Source organism: Siphateles boraxobius, unplaced genomic scaffold (genome assembly GCF_051911475.1).
Source record: "Siphateles boraxobius isolate OS27281-9 unplaced genomic scaffold, OSU_SipBor_1 26, whole genome shotgun sequence".
In the NCBI taxonomy this organism is placed as follows: domain Eukaryota; kingdom Metazoa; phylum Chordata; class Actinopteri; order Cypriniformes; family Leuciscidae; genus Siphateles; species Siphateles boraxobius.
The window spans coordinates 11,437,484-11,457,263 of record NW_027508876.1 but is presented as its reverse complement, the minus strand read 5'-3'; the positions used below and the strand labels follow the sequence as shown (position 1 = coordinate 11,457,263).

The window sequence follows — 19,780 nt, the reverse complement described above, 5'->3', positions numbered from 1 at the left end:
CTCGTTTACACATTTTTTACAACCTTCTAGGCTTAACTTAATTTGTGTCCTGATAACTTTGTGAGATATTGACAACTGTTCTCATGATAATCTCATGATAAATTATTGGACTGGTCTAATTATCAACAATGGATGAATGAACATCATCGTAAAAAATGATATACTACAAGCAAGCGCAACAACATACAATATAGAACGCAAACAAGTTCACAAATAAGATATTTACTTACTAGTCCATCAACAAGATCGCCAGGTCAGCATAGCTGTTGCATCCAGTGCTGCTTTTTAGATCGCGCCAACGAGTAAATGCCCGACCAAGTGGGACTCTTGTCCGGTTCCTCACGCGGTCAGATTCTCTTTTCCTTTTCAAACTTTCTTCCGACCGCTTTTTCTTTGCTAGTCGTGATTCTCGCGAGATTTGTCGGGGGGGCTCCTCTCAAACTTACATAGCCGGTTTTTCCAGCGACGACCCCCCCAAGCTTTACTATCAGGATGATTCGTCCTACTATGAGTTTATTTACCACCGAAATTACTTTGAAGCTGTTATATTAAGGTGCAATTGTTACATAGTGTGCCTTTAAATAAAAAAAATCTCCACAATTACTGACTAAGAAAAATAAGCCACATCTTTGAGATTTGAGTGAAAGTCTATCTATCAAGATTCTACGTTAATGGAGAAAAAACTTTTTGGTACTCTACCTATATCATAAACCACTGAAATTTTTTGAGCAATGTAAATATATTGTGCTTTTTATCCAGAAAAACCACAGTTCTTCCATTTATTTATATAATTTAGGGTAGTCTTGGCCAGTCAAATATGGTGGATTTGTTAACATATCGCAGCAATGGGCCAAAGTGGCCAATAAAGCATATTTTAAAGCAAATATAGCAATATTTTCCTCAACTGGATAAAACGTTAAGCTTGTTGCAATTCAGTATGAGCTTTATTTAGGCCTGAGACATAATGCATTATGTGTTGTTGCAAAATGTGTTGCATTACATTCTTATCAGTGCTACAACACTAGACGAGCATTAGCATGCTCTAGTGAGCATTGAACCCTGGTTTACTTTTTTTTTCTCTTTTAGGTCATCTACTGTCCTGGTGGAGCAACAGTTTAAAGAGAATCATGCTGATCAAGGTAGTTAAAGTTGGTAAAACTGTCAAAAAAGTCTTCCTGAATAACTGTACAAGATTTTGCTGTCCAGTTAGGCAGCTCACTTCAATTTAGAACAAAACCTGGGTGAAGTATGTAGGAGAGGAACTTTTAGTGGAACATCCTGGAACCGGTGCTTACCTCTGATGGAGACAGTGGCTCCTCCAGACCACAGGGGATGCTGTCTGGAGATGTAGTTGAAGACCTGGTTGTCTTTGTCTCAATTTGTTCTTGTGTTTCTGACCCTGTTTCTGATTTGCTTCTCTGTAGTGACATTCTCTTCACTTTTTCCTTCTCTGTTTCATTGTCTTCATCTAAATCGTTATTTTGTTTTATTACTCTAGCTGATGCTCCCTTAGTTTCACAGGGCCCTTCCTGTTTATCTTCTTCTTTGGATTTCACACTCAATTTAGGCTCTAATTTCTCTTTTTCCATGCGTATGCTTTTCCTCTTGCTTTTTATCTCTCGCTCAACCTCTGATTGCCTCTCTTGCCCTTGTTTCAGTTGTTTCTCCAGTTCCCTCTGTCTTTCCTGTTTCCTCACAACCTGCACCTCGATCTCTCGTTGTCTTTCTCTGTCCCTCTCGATTTGTTTCTCCAGCTCTCTTTGTCTTTCTCGCTCTCTTTCTACTTGTCTTTCGATTTCTTTCTGTCGCTCCCTTTCTCTTATCAATTCTATCTCTATATTTATCGGTTTCACTGCATCACTTGTGTCCATCTCTCTAACAGTTTGTCTTTCATTCAGCTTCTCGGTTTCCCTCGGTTTCCCCTCCTTCTTGTCTCGTTGGCTCTTGCGTCTCTCTTTCGGTCTCAGTTTCTCACTTTCGTTCTCCCATAACCTGTCTTTTTGCCTGTCGCCCACTTCCCTGATTGGCTCAAAATTAGATGACATTACATCCCACTCGCTGACTTGGCCAACCAGCTCACCGAGCTTGAATCTCAGTTCCATTTCCTGGGTTTCATTTACAGAGGAGCCCCTGAGCAAAGGGCCCTGCAGGTTGAACCCTGGTTTGCTGGCCCCTGATTGGCTCCACGTCAGCGGGCTGGCGGCACTGGGGTTGTGAGCCACAGTGTTCTGATAGTCAGGTTCAGGGGTCATGGCGTCAGAGGTCAAAAGGTCAGGAGGGGTCACAGTCTGGCAATTCAGAGGAACTGGGTTCTCCTGGCTCTGTTGGCGGCGTATCAGCATGGCGTTGAGGAGGACTGCACTGTTCTCCTGAGATGTTTTAAATAGAAGGAGAGTTGAGGAGCAGAGAGAGAGAGATATAAATTATAAAAGGGAAAAATGAGATTATAAAATAAAGACTTCATGGCTGAGATAAATGATTTAATGGATGGTCACACCATTTATCCCAATATAAGCCCAACCCCTGCCCTGCAGTGCCACCTACTGGAGTCAAATCAAACCACATTCAAGTTCACAACATTTCCAAAAAAAGATTGCTGCTTTTCTTAATTTTTGCTTTTAATAATTGTATACTTTCTGTCTCTGTTTCTGCAACTCTTGCTAAAATTGTCCCTCTCATTAGTATCTAAAAGGATGACAAATAATAAGTAACAAACCTTCACCTTTCAGTCATATACTACAATTTTTTTATGTAAATACTCTAAAAACTGTCTTGTTTTAGGAACGATCAAATATGTTCTCTGAAAAAGAGAAAACAGTTATTAATCAATTCATCAAATAAAAATTGCAATAGAGCCCCCCCCCCCCCCCCCAAAAAATGTATGTATGTATGTATATATATATATATATATATATATATATATATATATATATATATATATATATTTAATATTCGATATATATATATAATATGTGAATGCTCCAAATAACTGCAGACTTCCTCAGTAGGAGATATTTGATGTCGTAAAAGCAAAATCTGCCACTTAATTTTTTTAATTAATTATTTTTTTATGAACAGAGGGGGGGATTTCTCCAGAAGATAAAGAGTTGAGTATTAAAAGTTTTTCACTACAAGGAAAGGACAAGAACTCAACAGTAATGCCTTAAAAACACACACACACAAAGCTGAAGAAATTACAACTGAAATATGTTACCACTATATTATAATATTTGAGGTGATAATATATGAATATGATAACATTAATATATTATTGTACATTATTTATATAATATTAATAAGTTGATAAGAATCAAGGCTACAATGATATTCTATAAATTACAATGATATCCTAATCAATTGAGTGGGGTTAAAAAACAGACTGTAAGATACAAGTCCACTTTCATGGCTAGGGTGTCACTCGATTCACTTATTGGTGAAAAGTTGATTAAATTGAGGTATCAATTGCTTGTCAGTTTCTGCACAGCTAGCTGAAAACATCAGTGTATTTTTATGCTAAATTGTGCTTCCAGGCTTGATATCTAAACAGCAGCAAAGACGTTAAATCATTATCATACTATAGTTGAAAACATACCACTATATGTGGCAAAATAGTCTCATTATGATTTTTATCAATCTTATAATTAACCAGAAGGCTGCTCTTTCTCTTACCACTGTGGCAGAGCTGTACAGTTCATCATGTGCTCGGCTGTGCTCTGATGTCTCACGTTTGGTCTTTCTGCGCCTCCTTGACCTTTTGATCTGCGCGCTCCACTCCTCCCCATCACTACTGTCCCCTTCCACATGGGGGTTAAAGTTCACATCAAGAACTTCTGGCCTCAGCAGAGGTGAAGCTACACTGCTCATGGGGTGTCTGTAGGGAGGATACAGGTGTGCTTCAGGCAGCCCTTTTTTCCCATGGGACGTACTGTGGGCTGCTCTGCTCGCTCGAGTGGATGGGGCATGAGAAGTCTCCGAGTCTGAGTTTAGGGTCTCAGTGTTGGTGTACTGACCCGAGGAGGGTGAGGTGATGGGTGGGTGTTGGGTGTACGTCCATTCCGGGTCATGTTGAGAGTCAGTGTAATAGGTTTCGTCAGAGAGACGTCTGCGAAACTGTAACAGGGCAGCCCCCCAGCCTCCCTGGTCCTCGGGGTCTGAATCAGAGCCCATTCCGTCATACGCGGACACAACGCCTGATTCTTTCTCCAGCACACTGAAAACAAGGCTCTTGCGCTTGGTCAGCAGACTGGGCCGGGAATGCTGGAAGCTCTGCAGGGCAATCCAGTTACCATCAGGGGACTGCAGGACTGAAGATGCACCTGTGGAGAGAGACACAAACACCTGGACAGACAAATATAGAGGATATGTGTAATTGTATGTGTGTGTGTGTGTGTGTGTGTGTGTGTGTGTGTGTGTGTGTGTGTGGCACCACATACACAAACAGAAAATGAGAAAATGTCAAATAAAAAAAAAAGGTGGTCATTTTCTTGTGTAATTTTTTTCAATACCAGCCAGATGTGAAATTATTTTTGCAATTATGTTTGACACTCGACACAAAAATAAACACTTTGCCTTGTATGCCTATTTTGCGCCCAGTAAAATGCATCAAACTTTTAAAGAGTTTAAAAGGGACCCTAACCCTAAAGGATAGTTCACCCCAAAATTTAAATTCTCTACTTTACTCAACCTCAAATTCTAAATGACGTTCTTTCTTCTGTGGGATAGCCTACAGAAGACAATTTGCAAAATGTATTTTTGTCCATACAATAAAAGTCATTGGGGTCCAATATTGGTATTTTGGGACCACAATGACTTTTATTGTATGGACAAAAACATTTGAAAACTTCTTCAAAACATCTTTGTGTTCAAAAGAATAAAGAAAGCCAGATTTGGAACAGCATGAGTTATGTTAACAGAATTTTCTTTTTTGTATGAACTATACACTCTCAGAAAAAAAGCTACAAAAGCTGTCACTGGGACGGTATCCTTTCAAAAGGTACTAACATGTACACTTTTGGTACCAATATGTACATTGTAGGTACTAATATGCACTCTTTAGGTACAAATATGTACCTTTTGAAATGGTACTGCCCCCGTGACAACTTTTGGAGTTTTCTAGTGTACCTTTAAATCTTGCAATGAATCAACAATTAAATTATGTAGAAAATTAAATTGTCTGGTGTTTGTTCTGGTGCACTAGACCAATGATGAACAGTGTGTGATGGTATATTCTTACTAGTGTTGTCCAGGCGGTCAACACTCTTCCAACCAGGAAGTGATGATGCTCTGGACTCCCTCCTAAGTGAAGAGTAGTTCTGGATGTCTGTCTCTACCTCCGCACTCTTCGGGACCCCTGGGGCCATTCCCACCTCAGGGCCCTTCTCAGGAGAATCGTCACTTGTCAAAGAGAATGCTGATCTTGACTTCTAAACACACCCATCAACCCACATGGAAATGATGGAAAATGCAAGTGTGAACAAATATATCATTATATATATATCATACCTTTTTTTTTTTTAGGAAATCAATAATTTATTCAGCAAGGATGCATTAAATAGATCAAAATGTAACAATATATAAATTTAGAATGTTACAAAATATTTGTATATATCTAACTTTATTGCAAGATATACAATTTAAAAAATATATGATATACATCTGCCAATTAAATTGTTCCTTTCATCTTGCAATTAGAAACCCTTCAGTCAAATATCTATAATATGAATTAGTTAATTAGTTTACTGTGGTATACATACTGAGTTACACAAAAATAGTAATAACCTCTAGAAGAATAGTAATAATTGTTATGTTATGTACAAATGTCTGACAGTTTTCTGCACAAAGTTTAACTGTTTTGCCTTTATGTACAATTTGCAGTTGGTTATATTTGGTTTGGAAAAATGTATGGGCTTTACCAGTTGGGGGTGCTAGAGACTTGCATTATAGCTTATTGACTTACTGTTATTGCCCATTAGAAATGTCTGTACTACAGCAATATTGAATAACACTAAAACACTGTGTTATTACTGAGAAATAAGCATTTTTCCGTTTTTTTAATTGCTTTTCCAACATTTCAACATTCCATCATTATTCTTACACCATCTTGTTTTTTCAAGCTGCAGTAGAAGAGATTATGTATGTGTTACAGATGAGGTAAGGAATATTTAATAAGCACCGTAAAACACATAAATACTGTATGATAGGTGCTTGTAAAGTTAACTTTAACATGCTCTTACCAACAGTGGATAGAAGCTGGTGATGTCGGCCTGGGCTACAGCGCCATGATGACAGATGGTGTGTGAATGCTGTGTGGCGTGTGTGTGTTGTGTTGAGTTAGGGGACAGTAGCTCACTACTCTGATTCTGAGGCCAAACAAACTCATACTCAGCCTGAATCTCAGACCGTTTTCCCCTTTGAATGATCTACAGAGAGAGAGAGAGAGAGAGACATGGAAAAAGGGAAAAAACAGACCATATTGCATCCGTATGAAACACAATTCATATCTGTACTATATTGTATAGTGTGCAAGATTATGATTATTGCATCTCAAACTGTACCATTTTGTAGTGAAAATAGTATGCTAAAGAAGGTCTATGGATGGATTTTCGAAGTTATTGGGCTAATTTTGATTTTAATACCTTATGACGGGACAAAGTTGACATGTCAAAGAACATGAGGTCAAAACTGCTCTATGAACTCAAATGTGAATGAAGTTATGAATTATACGTAATAAATGTCGTTTTTTTATACTAAGTTTAGTTAGATTATAAACTCTATGGTCTCAAGCATGGAATCAAGCTTTTCTGATGTCGCCAAATATTGTCTCACTACATCCTGTCAAGAGCATTTTCATCACAAAATTAAAAGAAATGAAGTGTAACACTTTAGAAAACTGTTTCGTCATTAATGAATAACCAGGGTGCGAACCATGGGGGAGCTAGGGGAGCTCGGCTCCCCTTAATAAGACATGGGCTCCCCTGAAAACGTGATTCGTGAAATTTTGGGGGGTCTCAAAAAATATTTACTATGTTTTATTTTGACGTGTAATTTCAGTTTTGTGTAATGTAATCCATCGTGGATAATTATGTGTAAAATAGAAAACATATCATTCATTCATGCATGACGGCGATTTAAACCTAATTCACTTCAATAAAGATAACTATACGTGCTATTCTTGTCATGAGCATCAAGTTGTGGTGGCGCTGCGGTGCAAATTCCAATCATGTTTAGTACGTTAACTCAAAGTTTTGTCGAAAAAATATAAACGTTGGAGGCCATTGATCTGTGCACAAAGTCCTTGAAATCCATTCTGTGTTAAAGGCATGTTATTCCCAATTATGTGTTGTGGCTGGGTTGTTAGGTCTGCGTGACTCTCGATATCTTAGGCCGAATTGAACGGAAGAATTATGGTATTCTTCTGTAGCCTGACGAGTAATTTAACCCTTGTTCAAGTGAACTCAAAGACATTTATAGACTTTTTTTAGGTGGCTGTTTGCTGTTTGACTTATCAATTTATGTTGATAAAGTATAATAGGGTGAATCCTGTATATAGTGCATACACTTGTAGCTGTTATGTATCTTTGGAAGTCTTTGAAATGAATGGGTTTCATAGCGCAGCACCGCACATTCTGCGTCCTGTCAGAAATGCGCTTCAGTCCTCGGCACGCGCAAGTGCACAAACCCCCCCAAACAAGTGGGCTCCCCCAAAGGACAAGGTATAGTTCGAACACTGTGAATAACTACACAGGAACAAATGAGTAATGTACTATTAACATTTTAGTAACTGCTATTAACTAACAGGAAACTCTGATTAACAAATTAGTAAGTATTGCGCTCAGTTGAATATGGTAGTTCACTATTAGCTAATCAGTATTTTTTTCATACTAAGAACTATACAGGTTCATAATTAATGTTAATAATGCATAATGTATAATATCAGGTAATGGTAACCCATTAGTAATGGTGACTCTAGTGTTACTACATCCTTCTAAAGGAACTACTAATAATTTGGATCAGTATTCTACATTTACATTTATTCATTTAGCTGACGCTTTTACCCAAAGCGACTTACAATTGCTATTTATGTCAGAGGTCACACGCCTCTGGAGCAACTTGGGGTTAAGTGTCTTGCTCAGGGACACATTGGTGTCTCACAGTGGATTCGAACCCGGGTCTCTCACACCAAAGGAATGCGTCTTATCATTCTAAAGTGAATAGCTTGATAACTACCTAATATTGACTGAAGTCATTGTAAGCTTTTGAGGTTTTTGTAAGATTTTGAATAGTATTGACTCAAGTGTCACTACATCCTTTTAAAGGAACTACTAATTATTTGGATCAGTCTTCTAAAGTAAAGATCATGGGAACACACTAGTAATGACTCAAGCATTACCAAATCCATCAGAAGGAATTATTATTCAAAATCTTACAAAAATCTCAAAAGCTTACAATGACGTCATTACTAGAGAGTTATCACTAGAGAGCAGCTAATTGAGCAACAGAAAATTTATCCATCTCTGTCTTCTTTTTTTTCAGAAGCTATGTCTGAAGAGAACATTGAGCATTCGCCAGACACGGCTATTTTTTACGAGATGGTGTCTTATTGCGCAAGTGGAGACCTCTTATGGCCTCAGCGCAAGATGAGTGGAGAGTTCTTTTGCAAATTGTTGTCCCAGTCTCTTTTCGTGATAAGGTTTTGAGTTTAGCTCATGACCATCACTTTGCAGGTCATCTTGGCGTAAATAAGACCAGTGACAGAATTTTACGGCATTTTTTTTGGCCAGGTATTAAAAGAGATGTCGTGAGATATTGCCGAACATGTCATTTATGTCAGGTCACTGGTAAACCTAACCAGGTGATTCCGCCTGCGCCTTTACAGACGATTCCTGTTACGTCTGAACCTTTTGAAAATGTTATATTAGACTGTGTTGGCCAGTTGCCTCGAACAAAGTCTGGTAATCAGTGGTTACTCACCATAATGTGTAGCGTGACTCGTTTTCCAGAGGCCATTCCGCTCCGTAAAATTACAGCTCCTGTCATCATTAAAGCCCTGATGGGTTTCTTTTCTCTTTTTGGCCTTCCGAAAACCGTTCAGACAGACCGTGGTACCAATTTTATGTCCCGAGTTTTTGCACAAGCTATTTTTCAGCTCGCGGTCCACCATGTTACATCCACCCCGTATCATCCGCAAACTCAAGGTGAACTCGAGAGGTTCCATCAAACTTTGAAAAATATGCTCAAGTGTTTCTGCCTCAAGTTCCAGCGTGATTGGGATGAAGGTGTACCGCTTGCTCTTTTTGCTGTGCGTGAGGTAGTACAAGAGAGTTTGGGTTTTAGCCCGTCGGAACTTGTTTTCGGGCACACGGTTCGTGGGCCTTTAAAGCTGTTGAAGGTGTCGTGGCTCGTTGAGCCTAAAGAGTGTCTCAGTTTGTCTGATTATGTGTCCTACATGCGTAATAGGCTCGGTCGTGCATGTTAGTTGGCTAAAGATAATTTAGGCCTTTGTCAGAGGAGAATGAAGCAGAGGTTTGATCAGAGGGCTGTCTCTCGGAGTTTCAGTCCTGGTGATAAAGTTCTTGTGTTGATTCCTGTGATGGGCTCTGCTTTGCAGGCTCGTTACAGCGGGCCTTATCGTGTTGAACAGCGATTGAATGATTATGTCATCTCCACCCCAGATCGACGGCGAAAGACAACTCTATGTCATATTAAACGTTTGAAGTTGTATTGTGTTCGAGGAGAAGGTTCAATTTCTGAACTTGAATCTCCTTGCACTTCAACTGTCACAAACGATGATGCTCACGCAACGGAAGTAGCGCCGTCCAAGAAGTTTGGTGCTGAGGTTGTTTCTTCGCTGGTGGTTACGGCACAAGCTGAAAATGCGTCTCTGTCGGTACAACACGGTGCTATGGCGAGTGCTTTGTTGGAAGATGAGGGTCATACTCCGTCGGTTGAGGTAATTGAAGTGAGATTGAAGAATTCTGAGGTTCTTAATGACCTGATTCATTTTTGTCTAGTTTATCCACAGTAGAACGTAATGATTTAATCTCCTTGATTAAACAACATGAGAATTTGTTTCCTGATGTGCCTCGTTGCACTACGGTAATCGAACATGACATTGATGTGGGGTCCACATGCCCAATCAAACAGCATCCTTATCGTACAAACCCACATAAAAGGTTGTTGTTTCAGAGTGAGGTAAAATTCATGTTGAAAAATGGCATTGCAGAATCTAGTAATAGCCCATGGAGTTCGCCATGTTTACTTGTTCCAAAGAGCGATGGTTCCATGCGTTTTTGCACAGATTTTAGAAGGATGAATGCCGTTACAAGATCTGACAGCTATCCATTACCGCGTATTGACGATTGTGTTGATTATCTTGGTTCAGCGGTATTTGTCAGTAAAATCGACCTGTTGAAGAGTTACTGGCAAGTTCCGCTGACACTTCGTGCTAAGGAGATCTCAGCCTTTGTGACGCCAGATCACTTTTTACAGTATACCGTCATGGCCTTTGGCCTTCGTACCGCTCCCGCCACTTTTCAACGGCGTTCTTGATGGTGTGTCCAATTGCGAGGCCTATTTGGATGATTTGGTGATCTATAGTGCCACCTGGCCTTCGCATATGGCCCATATGGAAACTGTGTTTCGTAGGCTATCGGAAGCTAATTTGACCATTAACCTGGCTAAATGTGAGTTCGGCCAGGCTACCGTGGTATATCTGGGTAAAGTGGTTGGCCGTGGGCGGAGCGCCAGTCTAAACTTGAGGCGATTTTGAATTATCCTCCTCCCACCACCCGCCGCGAACTCCGTTGCTTTCTTGGCATGGTAGGTTACTATCGGTCATTTTGCAAAACTTTCTCTGCCTTTGCCTCGCCCCTCACTGATTTGCTCAGTTCGAAAGTGACCTACAACTGGACTTCATGAATTCAAGCTGTTTTTCGAGTCTGTTAAAGCACTACTGACTACTGCGCCTGTGCTAGCCACTCCTGATTTCTCCCGGCCTTTTTCCGTCGCTGTGCACGCGAGTGACTTAGTAGTGCTGTTCTTTTACAACAGGACAGGGATGGTCTTGAACCATCAGATGGTCAACAGAGGGATGGTCTGTTTCTTTTCGCGCAAATTTAACTGTCATCAGCGTGCTTACTCGACTATAGAAAAGGAAGCTCTTGCTCTTGTGCTTGCCTTCCAGCACTTTGAAGTTTATGTTGGAGGTGCTGCATGTCCGGTTGTGGTATACACAGATCACAACACATTGGTTTTTCTCGATCGCATTCACAATTCTAATCAGCGCTTAATGCGGTGGAGTTTGATTCTGCAAGGTTATAACTTGGAGATTAGACACATCCGAGGACGTGACAATGTTGTTGCAGATGCATTGTCTCGTGCTTGATGGGAATATCATTGTAAATAAATTGTGGGATATATAAAATGTATTTTTTTGTTTTGTTTCTTCTGCTTTCAGGTTTTCAGGTGTTTGGAGCCATTGCTGAATACTAATACGTTTGTAAATTTGTTCCTTTGTAAATATTTATTAATTATATTGTTAATTTAACCCCCCAATTTTTTTAAAGGGGGGGGGTTATGCTGTTAAGAGCGGAGTGAACAGTGTTTACGATTTGTTGCGTCCGTGGTGTCCCGCTGGCTGCTGATTGTGGGTTGGGCCACCTCTATAAAGACGCCTTGTTTGACGTCCGGGCTCTCTCTCGCTCTTACTTCCCATCCGCTCTTGCCAGCAGACGGAGCGCAGCTCCGCGGTGTCTCGCTGGCAGGGCTCGTTATGTTCTTTGTTGTGGTTTTGGGTGTTGATTTAATGATTTTTATTTGACAAGCACGTTCCCGGTATGGGACTGAATTCTGTTTTCAGTGTTTAATTTATATTTAGAGCTAGTGGTATTTGGTGACGGGTTTTCATGATGTTTAGTTTAGGGTTAGTTTAGTGTAGCAGTTAGAGGAGCCGGAAGACTCACAGCAACTTGTCTTTTGATTTTGGTCGGGAGGTAGGCAAGTTTTTACTTTTCTTGTAGATGTGTGGTCAGGGTTTTCTTTCTGTTTGTTTTGATGTTGTTCATTTTCTTACCACCATGCTCTGTTTATGTCAAATCATTCTTTTTCATTAAATTAAGTTGATATGCACTGTCACTGGGTCTCTATGGCTTTTGTATGTTATGTTGTACCATTTCAGTTTTTTTTTTTGATGGTGACGTAACAGTATGAAAAAAAAGTAGTCACTGATTAGCTAATAGTGAACTACCACATTCAACTGAGCGCTATTACTTTTCTAATTTGTTAATCAGAGTTTCTTGTTAATTAGTTACTAGAATGTTAATAGTGCATTACTCATTTGTTCCTGTGAAGTTATTAATTAATGATGGAACAGTATTCTAAAGTGTTACCGAAGTTGTATTTTACTAACAGGAAATTACATCTAGTTTTACAATTGTTACATTATCTTTACAAATAATTATTTGTTAATAATATAAACTTTTTACTTATCAAAGTGATTTAAAAAATGATCTCTCTCTATTTTCTTAATTTCTTATTTCGTAATAAGTATTTTTATTTGATCAAAAACACAATTAAAACAGTACTATTGTGAATTTTTATAATGTTCTCTATTGTGTTCTATGTTTCTATTCTAAAAGTATTAATTTCTTTAAAAAAAGAAATGAAAGAAAAAAATAGTACTAATCCCAAACTTTTAAACAATAGCGTAAGTTTCATGTTCCTCGATTATTATGATTTTGGGCAAATTTTGACCTTAACATGTTAAGTAATTTTAATAGAATTATGTGATTTGGTATACAGTTACAGTTAATTAAAACTACTATAAACTACAGTATTCTCTCAATCATAGAACAGCTCTTACTTTTTGAACAATTGTCGTTGCAAGTTCCTCTATGAGCTCTTCCTTGTGGTCACGCAAATAGCGAGCCTCATTCTGTTTCTCCTGTCATATAAGACAAAAAGAAAGGCAGCAATAAGAGAGAAAATATCTGCAGTTAGATATCATCATTCTTTATTCAGGACATACATATAAAATGGTCCCTAGCACTATACAAGATAAAATACACACACACACACACACAAAAAAAAAAAAAAAAAAAAAAAAAAATTCAGGAAACATGAGGAAATAGTCTAAATGGAGTGATGGATAAGTCAACAACATCTGAACACTACAAGTTATATTTGGTGTGTAAATGGGTGTGCAGAAGAACAGATGGATGTACGCAAAAATGTCTGATTGATGAGTGAATATTTGGATGTCTGAATGAAAGATGATATATAAACAGGACTTTCTAACCAGGCTGTCTTTGTAGCTCTCTGCTTTAGCGATGGCTTCTTCTATCGCCTCCTCTGCCACACGTAGAGCAACAGTAAGCGTGTCTGCCATGCTGTGACCTGTATCCACACATACACACATCTTATTATATGTTTAATGTCTATAAAACTAGATGCACAATGAAAGCAGATTGTTTTCTCTGTGTTCTTGTGTGTGTTTGTGTATGTCGTGAGTTAATCTTCATAGAAATTCATAGACCATTCGAGTGCCGTAATGATTACAGCAATTGACCAGCACTCATAGGGCCCTATTTTAACGATCTGAAACGCAAGTGTCAAAGCGGAAGTAATTTTGTGGGCGTATCCCGGCGCTGCTGCTATTTTCAAGGCGGGATAAATGCCTTTTGCGCCTGGCTCAAATCTAAAAGGGGTTGGTCTGAAGTAGCTTCATTATTCATAGGTGTGGTTTGGGCGTAACGGGAAACAAACCAATAAGAGCTTTATATCACATTCCCTTTAAGAGCATGATGAACTAGGTGCGCTTGTTCCATGGCGCAATACTATTATAACGGCGCATTTACCAGGCGCGCTTCAGAATCGGTTCACAGCCGAGGAGATCGATGTTCTCGTCAGGGCCGTAAAATAAAGAGAAGTGACATTGGGGATGGAACAAACCCACCCAAATTAGCTTCGGTTAAACATGCATATAATAATTTGGGTAAATGTGTAAGCTTTATGCCTATTTTCCCCATCGTCATGGACACAACAATGATTTCCCTCGTGTTTTAATATTTTCCTTATAATAATGTATCATTTGCAAAAAGTTAAATGCATCTGTGTAGATGAGAGAATCATCTAGAGTGTATGCGCGTTGTTCACACTCTGTATTATGGCCAAGCATGCGTGTCACGGTTGGTAAATCCTATGTCTTCTTCTTGTCTCGTGTATCTGTTGTTGTATGTGTGTGCGCTGATCAGAGGGGCGTGTCCGCTCATCAGCGCTCGTTCAGCAATCACTCATTACCTCATCACCAGCTGCAGTCTATCCATTCCTGTGTATATATTCTCAATCCACTTCTCATCTCCATTGTCAGATCGTTGTTTGTTGGTGTTCGGTGTTGATCCCTCTTCGTTTCCAGTCTCAGTCCTTCATTGTTCCTGTCGTGTTTCCCGTGGATGTCCTGGATTCGTTGTGTTGATCGTCACTCTCCCCTCTCTTGCACCTGGTTTTCATCTGACCATCGGAGTCCCTGCGCCGCTAACCTGCTGCCCTGGGAACCTCTCATATTGACTTCCATTTAATAAACAGAGTGTTTACTTGCAATTGCTTCCGAACTTTATTCGTTACAGAACGATCTGACCTAAGATGGAAGCAGCGAGTAATTCTGCAGAGAGTCTGGACGAGTTCGTCAACAACAGCAGATGCCGAATGGAGAACCAAGAGAAAAATCTCAACGAAACAGCTCGCGCTGTTCAGGCGTTAGTGGCGCAGGTGTCCGGGCTCACCCAGCAAGTCCAACAGCTGCGCATTCCCTCTGCGCCAAACCCACCGCCGATTCCCCAATCACCACCAGCGGACCTCTTCCAGTCAGAGCCCCGCCTACCAGCCCCGGAGACATACTCAGGTGAACCCAACTTCTGTCGAGCTTTTCTAACAAAATGCTCAATGCATTTTTCTCTTCAACCCAGAACCTTCCACGAGGAGAGAACCAAGGTCGCCTTCGTGCTAACACTACTGACTGGGAGAGCGGCTCTATGGGGAACGGCGGTGTGGGAAAACCAGGAAGATTGCTGCACCTCGTTCCAAGCGCTCTCCGACGAAATGAAGCGAGTCTTTGACCGTGCAGTGGCCGGCAGAGAAGCAGCCAGAGTGCTGGCCGATTTGCGTCAAGGACAGCGATCCGTGTCGGACTTCTCGATCGAGTTCCGGACTCTAGCGGCGGAGAGCCAATGGAACGAGGAGGCGCAGTGGGACATGTTCCTGCATGGGCTGGCTGACCGCGTCCAGAAGGAGATTTATGCCATGGACTTACCCCCTAAACACAACGACTTAATCGCCTTAGCATTGAGAGTGGACGCCAGGCTGTCACGAGCGGAACGGCGAGTGCCCACTGTCCGCTCTTCGGCGGAATCCGAAGGCCAACGCTCTGGAGACGGGGACGCGGTCAGCCATGTCTACGATCCCGAGCCCATGCAGGTGGGTAGAGCCCGGCTTTCCCGGGAGGAGAAGGAAAGGCGGAGATCCCAGGGCCTCTGCATGTACTGTGGAGGAACTGGACACTTCGCCTACAACTGTCCTTTAAAAGGCCCAGCCCGGCAGTAAGTATGAGGCTACTGTCGGGTGGGATCTCCGCCGAGAAGACCTCATCAACATCGACTCTCCTTCCGGTTAGACTCCGATGGTCCAACCATCATCACGACTGTCACGCACTTCTGGACTCGGGCGCCGAAGGTAACTTCATGGACCACACCTTTGCACTTAACCACCAAGTTCCCCTCAAACCCCTCACCCATCAGATTGCAGTACACGCCCTCAATGGCCAAGAACTCCCCACCATATCTCTGGTCACTGAAGATATCACCCTCCCACGTCAGGCAACCACTCAGAAACCATCTCCTTTTATATCCTGGACACTCCGCTTGCACCCATCGTTCTTGGTCACCCATGGCTCACTCGTCACAACCCCAAAATAGACTGGCAGCTCAAATCAATAGCGGCGTGGAGCAATTTTTGTCCTGTCTTGTGTCTGCCTGTCCGTCTGTTTCTGTTCATGTGTTGCAGAAGGAGACAGTGGATTTATCTAACGTGCCCACGGAGTATCGGGACCTGAAGGAGGTGTTCAGTAAGTCTCGGGCTGATTCTCTTCCTCCACACCGTCCCTATGACTGTGCTATAGAGTTATTGCCAGGTACATCTCCGCCTAAGGGCAAATTATATTCACTCTCTGTCCCAGAGAGAGAGGTCATGGAGAAATACATTTCTGATTCTCTAGCAACGGGATTCATCCGCCCTTCCTCTTCTCCAGCGGGGGCGGGGTTCTTTTTTGTGGGGAAGAAAGATGGATCGTTGCGACCTTGTATTGATTACCGGGGGTTGAACAACATCACGGTAAAGAATACTTATCCTTTGCCGTTGATGTCTTCAGCCTTCGAGAGGTTGCAAGGAGCATCTATTTTCACGAAATTGGATTTAAGAAACGCATATCATTTGGTCCGCATGAGGGAGGGGGATGAGTGGAAGACCGCTTTCAACACCCCTAGGGGGCACTTTGAATACTTGGTTATGCCGTTCGGCCTTTCCAACTCCCCAGCGGTCTTCCAAGCACTTGTCAATGACGTTTTGCGAGACATGGTCGATCAATTCATATATGTCTACCTGGATGATATATTGATTTTTTCATCGTCTCTCCAGGAACACGTGCAACACGTCCGACAAGTGCTTCAGAGGTTGCTAGAGAATGGGCTTTTTGTCAAGGCGGAGAAATGCGTGTTTCATGCACAGTCTGTTCCTTTTCTAGGTCACATCATCTCGGTTGAGGGAATGCCCATGGATCCTGACAAGGTTAAGGCTGTGGTAAATTGGCCAAGTCCAGATTCCCATAAGGCCCTACAGAGGTTTCTGGGGTTCGCCAATTTTTACCGGCGTTTTATTCGCAATTTCAGCCGACTAGCCGCGCCTCTGACCGCCTTGACCTCCCCCAGAACGACGTTCAGGTGGTCAGACGCAGCAGAAGCTGCGTTTGCCAAACTGAAGAGTTGCTTTGTTTCAGCCACCATCCTGATAACCCCTGATCCATCACGTCAGTTCGTGGTGGAGGTCGATGCGTCAGAGGTGGGGGTAGGTGCAGTGTTATCCCAGCGCTCTCCTTCAGACGACAAGATGCACCCTTGCGCGTTTTTGTCTCATTGTTTATCCCCTGCCGAAAGCAATTATGACATTGGCAACAGAGATTTGTTGGCGGTCAAGCTAGAATTGGAGGAGGGGCGCCACTGGTTAGAAGGGTCGGGGGTACCTTTTATCGTCTGGACCGATCACAAAAATTTGGAATACATTCGTACGGCTAAAAGACTTAATTCCAGGCAGGCTCGGTGGGCTCTTTTTTTCGGACTCTTTGACTTTACTCTCTCGTACCGCCCGGGTTCTAAAAACATCAAACCCGATTCTTTATCGCGCATTTTTGACCGCTCCGATCGCTCGTCTACTCTCGAGTGCATTTTACCAGAGACCCTATTTATCTCTACACTCACATGGGAGGTCGAATCGAAGGTCAAGAAGGCCTTAGAAGGGCTAACGCCTCCGGCTCGTTGCCCATCGAACCGTTTGTTTGTGCCGGAGAGTTTACGGTCCAGCGTTATTCAGTGGGGACACTGTTCCAATGTGGCTTGTCATCCGGGAGTTAATCGTACTATGTTTTTAGTCAAGCAACGATTCTTGTGGCCTCTCATGGCTCGTGATGTTCACAATTTTGTATTGGCCTGCTCAGTTTGTGCCACGGGTAAGACTTCCAATCGACCTTCGGATGGGTTACTCCAACCGCTGCCGGTACCTTCGAGACCCTGGTCCCATATCGCACTAGATTTTATCACCGCCCTCCCACCCTCCCAGGGTCACACGGTAGTTTTGACTGTGGTGGACCGGTTCTCGAAGGCTGCCCATTTTATTCCCTTGCCCAAATTACCTTCAGCCAAGGAGACAGCGTTGATTGTCGTTGATCACGTCTTTCGGATTCATGGCCTCCCGACAGACGTGGTTTCTGACAGGGGACCCCAATTTGTGTCCAAATTTTGGCGAGAGTTTTGTAAACTTCTGGGGGCGACTGTCAGTCTGTCCTCTGGGTTCCATCCCCAGAGCAATGGTCAAACTGAGCGAGCCAACCAGGATTTGGAGCGAACGTTGCGATGTTCAGTGTCCAAGAATCCTTCCTCTTGGAGTCAGCAACTGTCTATGGTGGAGTACGCCAACAACACATTGCCAGTGTCATCCACGGGCCTATCACCATTTGAGTGTAGCGTAGGTTACCAGCCACCTATTTTTCCTAGTCTGGAATCCGAAGTCGCGGTCCCCTCCGCCCACGCCTTCGTCCAGAGGTGTCACCGCACTTGGACTAGAGCTCGTGAGACTCTACTCCAAGTGGGGGCACGCAAGGCCAAAGCCGATCGCCACCGGCGGAGGCCTCCCGTATACGTCGTCGGTTCTAAAGTGTGGCTTTCTACCAAGGACATTCCTCTCCGCTCCGTTTCGAATAAACTCGCACCTAAATTCATTGGCCCGTTTTCTGTCACCAAAATCATTAGTCCGGTGACAGTCCGCCTGAATCTTCCTCCAGTGTACAGGAGGATTCATCCCGTCTTTCATGTATCTAAATTAAGCCCGTTTTTTTTGCTCGCATTAATCCGCCAGCCCCGGTTCCCCCCCCCGCCGCGTCTCGTAGACGGGGAACCCACTTATTCGGTCAATCGTGTTCTGGACTCGAGACGGAGGGGGCGCGGATTCCAGTACTTGGTGGACTGGGAAGGTTACGGTCCTGAGGAGAGAAGTTGGGTACCGGCTAGAGACATCCTGGATCACTCCCTTATCGATGATTACAATCGGCAGGTAAGGGAGTCTGGGAACGCCAGGAGGCGTTCCTAGGGAAGGGGGTACTGTCACGGTTGGTAAATCCTATGTCTTCTTGTCTCGTGTATCTGTTGTTGTATGTGTGTGCGCTGATCAGAGGGGCGTGTCCGCTCATCAGCGCTCGTTCAGCAATCACTCATTACCTCATCACCAGCTGCAGTCTATCCATTCCTGTGTATATATTCTCATCCACTTCTCATCTCCATTGTCAGATCGTTGTTTGTTGGTGTTCGGTGTTGATCCCTCTTCGTTTCCAGTCTCAGTCCTTCATTGTTCCTATCCTGTTTCCCGTGGATGTCCTGGATTCGTTGTGTTGATCGTCACTCTCACCTCTCTTGCACCTGGTTTTCATCTGACCATCGGAGTCCCTGCGCCGCTAACCTGCTGCCCTGGGAACCTCTCATATTGACTTCCATTTAATAAACAGAGTGTTTACTTGCAATTGCTTCCGAACTTTATTCGTTACAATGCGCGCTTAAAATAGCATCTGAATGTACGCGCAACGCGCCATTGACTTTAGACTAGTTTTTTTCTGGTCAGTGGCGCAATTGTTTTATAGAACAGCAAAATAGCATGAGGGAAAGTTTGCGCCAGAACACGCCTCCTCTTTGCGCTGAACCACCCCGGGGAGCGTAAGTGTATTTCTTAGTTAACCGACGTGTGTCTGTGGAGGGAAAAGTCCGCTTTGCGCGGGTGCAAAATAGGAATGATACATGCGTCAGTGTACAAAGTCATTTGCGCCGGGTGCAAGCTAGGGCCCATAGTCAAGAGCCCTTGTTCCTCATGCGAATGGGTAATACAATATACCACAGGATTTATTCCCAAATTTCTGTGTGTGTGTGTGTGTTTGTGTACCTGGTAAACCCTCTATTGTGAGGACCAAATTTAGTTT

At 42.6% G+C, this 19,780-nt stretch overlaps 1 protein-coding gene across 2 annotated transcripts in view; it reads right to left on the bottom strand.

Annotated features, from left to right (window-relative positions):
- myripb (myosin VIIA and Rab interacting protein b) overlaps positions 1–19,780 on the bottom strand; it is a 526,191-nt gene that overhangs the window by 37,121 nt on the left and 469,290 nt on the right. For both annotated transcript variants that reach the window (XM_077244339.1, XM_077244338.1), the window contains exons 6-11: positions 13,295–13,392; positions 12,860–12,940; positions 6,234–6,419; positions 5,234–5,423; positions 3,670–4,316; positions 1,296–2,369 (exon numbers count right to left, since the gene is read on the bottom strand). In XM_077244339.1, coding sequence (XP_077100454.1) covers positions 1,296–2,369; positions 3,670–4,316; positions 5,234–5,423; positions 6,234–6,419; positions 12,860–12,940; positions 13,295–13,392 — 2,276 coding nt within the window. The remainder of the gene's footprint in view (positions 1–1,295; positions 2,370–3,669; positions 4,317–5,233; positions 5,424–6,233; positions 6,420–12,859; positions 12,941–13,294; positions 13,393–19,780) is intronic.